General features: G+C 40.9%; 1 protein-coding gene across 1 annotated transcript; it reads left to right on the forward strand.

Annotated features, from left to right (window-relative positions):
- Window positions 1-465: 465 nt before the first annotated feature.
- On the forward strand, window positions 466-1,023 carry LOC308505007 (interferon alpha-2-like; the record flags this gene model as incomplete). Its single annotated transcript, XM_081066678.1, has 1 exon — window positions 466-1,023. The coding sequence occupies one exon, from the start codon at window positions 466-468 to the stop codon at window positions 1,021-1,023; it is 558 nt and encodes a 185-aa protein (XP_080922804.1).
- Window positions 1,024-4,063: the final 3,040 nt, after the last annotated feature.

Here is a 4,063-nt window from a genome sequence, read left to right on the forward strand (position 1 = left end):
ATACAGTTGAATTTTTTTAAAAAAGAGGAAAAGTGGAAATAAGAAGAAAATAAGAAAAATTATAAGCTTCTCTTTTATAAACTTGTGTATATTTCCTGCTGTCCTGAAAATGCCACTGTTTATTGCTTGAGTGTTTCTTCTCTGACTTTGTCCAGGCTTTTCTCCCCTAAAACAACCTAAGAATTGTGAAAAATATGCTATAATGCTATGGAAGATACTGCATTGGTACATGTAGTTTGGAGTCCCCCATCTAGGCACCCATGTCAATATACATATATTTTTCATTGGCTTCTTAAAAAAACAAAAGTAGAAAGGGAAATGAAAGAGAAATAAATTGGAAAAAAAAACAACCCAGAAAATGAAAGTTCCTGTCCTCACTATTTAGAAGACACTCATCACCCAAAGTCCTCAGAACTTGCTTAGACTTCCCCTTCAGGCAATCCTGCAGAATCTCCCAGCTTCTCCATGGCCCTCTCTATCTCTGTGCTGCTGGCCCTGTGGATGCTGTCCTCCAGCTCTGTCAGCTCTCTGGACTGTGACCTGCCTCTGAGCTCTGGCAACCTGGAAACCTTCACACTTTTGAGTCAAATGGAGAGAATCTCCATTCTGTCCTGTCTGACAGACAGGACTGACTTTAGATTTCCTCAGACACTTGTGGACGGGAGCCAGTTTGAGAAGACGAAAGCTATGGCTGTCATGCATGAGGTGTTCCAGGAGATCCTCTACCTCTTCAGCACAAGTGGCTCTCTTACGACTTGGGATGAGACCCTCCTGGATAAATTCCTCATTGGACTTTATCAGCAGCTGAGTGACCTGGAGATGTGTTTAAGGAAGGAAAAGGGGGTGACAGAGTCACCTCTGGCAAGTGAGAACTCCAGACTGGCTCTAAAGAGGTACTTCCGAGGAATCAGTATGTATCTGAAAGAAAGACAATACAGTCATTGTGCTTGGAAGATTGTCATGGTGGAAATCAGCAGGTGCTTGTTCTTTGTTAACAAGCTCACAGAAAAATTCGGGAAATAAAGAAGACCGTGAGCCTGAAAACAGTTCATCTGGTCAACCAAATGGCTGTTTTCTAAGACTCGACGTGCAATCTTCATCTCTATTTTTATAACAGATGATAAATAAGTAATAGTAAATGTAAAGGACTATTGTAAAACTGTATTAAATGTTGTAAGTTACAATAAGTTGTTTGGAACAATCCATTTGCTATAGCTGAAAAAACCATGTAATTTTTATCTAAATTATTTAAATATTTATGCTATTCATAGTATTTACATATTTATTGTTCATAAAACACTTGTTTAGTATTATATTTTGTATGAGACTACTGTTTATTTTTAAGTTATGGTAAATACAAGCAATTCTTAAAAACCATTTTTATTTGCACAAACATTTTGAATAAAAACCTAAAGCCGGATCCCACAAACTAAACCTAAGCAAGATTCCCGAATAAAGAGGGAATAGGGGTAGCCTGGCATGAATCATAGCACAATGGACATGTTGATGAGGCACTGAATGTGGTTCCTCAAGATGCAGCTTAGAGGTGGAAGGGGTATCTGTGGAGGAAAGCCCAGGGCATGGGCACAACTGCCTGCTCGATGCCTATAACAAGTGGACATGCTTCAGGGTTTAATGGAGAACCATCAAGTAGAGATATTTGTTATTGCTGTTATTGTCATTAACTATGCACATAGTAGTTAGCCAGTAAATAATTATTCACCTCTGAGTCTTTTGTAGTAATTTTTAGGTTGGTGCAAACGTCATTGCGGTTTTTGCAATGATTTTTAACCTTTTAAACCGCAATGACGTTTGCACCAATCTAATATATGGATAAATTCAGATACCTCTCGATCTTTGGTCGGTGCCTCTATATTTCAAGAGCCAGGGAGAAAGAACTGGGGAAACATGCGGAGAAGCTGACTTGGAATTTTCAGTGTCTCAAAGACCACAGGACAAGATTTTGGGAAGATAAAAGTCTTGCATAGATAATGACAACAAAACCCCCACCTAATTACAAAACAGGCAAAGGACTTGAATAGACATTTCTTTAAAGGAATATATGGCCAATGAGGACATGAAAAGATATTTCAACATCACTAATCATTAGGGAAATGCAAATCAAAACCGTAATGAGATCCTACCTCACACTCAGAATGGCTACTATTAAAAAAAAGTATTGATTAGGATGTGGAGAAATTGGAACCCTGTGCACTGTTGGTGAGAAGGTAAAATGGTGCAGCTATTGTGGAAAAAAGTATGATGGTTCCTGAAAAACTTAAAAATAGAATTACCAGCTCAGGCTGAGCCTAGAGGCAGTCAGGGTCTGTTTGGTGTGTGGGAGTTCCAGAGCAAAGTCAGGGCTCCTTAAGACCTGCTCCCTAAGTAGGGAGGCAGAAGTAGGGAGGGGAAAGGGCCACTCATTCTCACTTCCCTCTCCCCACCTCAGCCCTGTCCCAGCATCCCTTCTCTAACTAATTGCCTGGTGGTCTGTCTGCTGTCAGCTCCCTTGCTGGACTCTGAGTGACAGGCGAATAAGGCCGTGCTTTTCCCCAGAGGCACTTTCCAGTCTGAGCAGGTGGGCACTGCAGGTCTGAGGGTGGGGGCCGAGGGAGGTGCAGGCAGCAGAGCAATGCTGGCTGGTGGCAGTGCTCAGTTCTTATCCCTTCTACCTCCTTGACATCATTTCCCCTCCCCTGACCAGTCATGAGGCCATACCTTCCAGATCCTCTACCTGGGCCCTCTCAACAGTTCCTGGAAATCTTGGCTGCTGCCCCCTCCCAGGAGAAAGTCTAGGAGGGGTTTGGAAGAGCCGTGGGACGGGGTGTGGTCTGGTCTATCCTTGTGAAGGCACCTTGCTTGATTAGGGGAGAGGGACCCTGAGGGACACCTCACACTAGGCTAGGCCCTGAACACCCATCCCTCCACCTGCTTCCCCTTCCCCAAACCCATGGCCTGTCTGACAAAGCTAAGCGGAGCTGAGCAGATGGGGGAGAATGAGGAGACAGTCTCTGTGGGCCATCTGGGGAGCCTGAGTTGGTGGTGGTTCCCTGGACCCCTGCCAGTCTGATTGGGTGGACCCGCATCTGTCTTTCCCCCCAAGTGTGTGTTTATGGATGAGGGTGGGACAGGCTCTTAGGGTGAGGTCCAGGCCCCAGCCCCTTCTCGGTACACACACTAATGAGGAGGAGCCGTGTGAATAATTCAGGCCAGTGGAAAATCCAGAAGTCAAAAAAAAAATAATAATACAATTACCATATGATCCAGCAATTCCACTTCTGGGTATATATCCCAAAAAGTGAAAGCAATGTCTCAAAGAGCTATTTATACACTTATGTTCATAGCAGCATTACAATAGCCAAAAGGTAGAAGCAACCCAAGTATCTCCTAATAGATGAATGGATAAATAAACTGTGGTATAGCCATACAATAGAATATTATTCAGTGTTAGAAAGGAAGGAAATTTGGGGATGCAAAGTACAGCATAGGGAATTTAGTCAATAATATTGTGAGAACTATTTGTGGTGTGAGATGGGTATTAGACTTATCAGAGTGATCACTTCATAAGTTATTTAAATGTCTAATCACTGTGTTGTATACCTGAAATTAACATAATGTTGTATGTGAACTGTAATTGAAAAAAATATATATTTTGTTAAATAATAAAAAATAAAATTGGAAAAAAAAAGGAAATTCGACACATAATTGAACCTTGAGGACATTATGTTAAATGAAATAAGCCAGTCACAAACAGACAAATACTGTATGATTTCAATTATATGAGGTACCTAGAATAATAAAATTTACATGTACAGAATGTGGAATGATGATTGCCACAGGCTTGAGAGAAGAGAGAATGGGGAGTTGTTTAATGGGTATAGAGTTTCAGTTTTGCAAGATGAAAAGAGCTCTCATATTCATATTGTACAATGTGAATATACTTAACATTATTGAACTATATACTTAAAAATAGTTAAGATGCTAAATTTTATGCAGAGTATTTTATCACAATTAAAATTTTAAAAAAATTTAAACAAATTTTAAGTCTTGCATGGACACCGAA

The sequence above is a fragment of the Rhinolophus hipposideros genome (assembly GCF_964194185.1).
Source record: "Rhinolophus hipposideros genome assembly, chromosome: 11".
Taxonomy (NCBI): Eukaryota; Metazoa; Chordata; class Mammalia; order Chiroptera; family Rhinolophidae; genus Rhinolophus; species Rhinolophus hipposideros.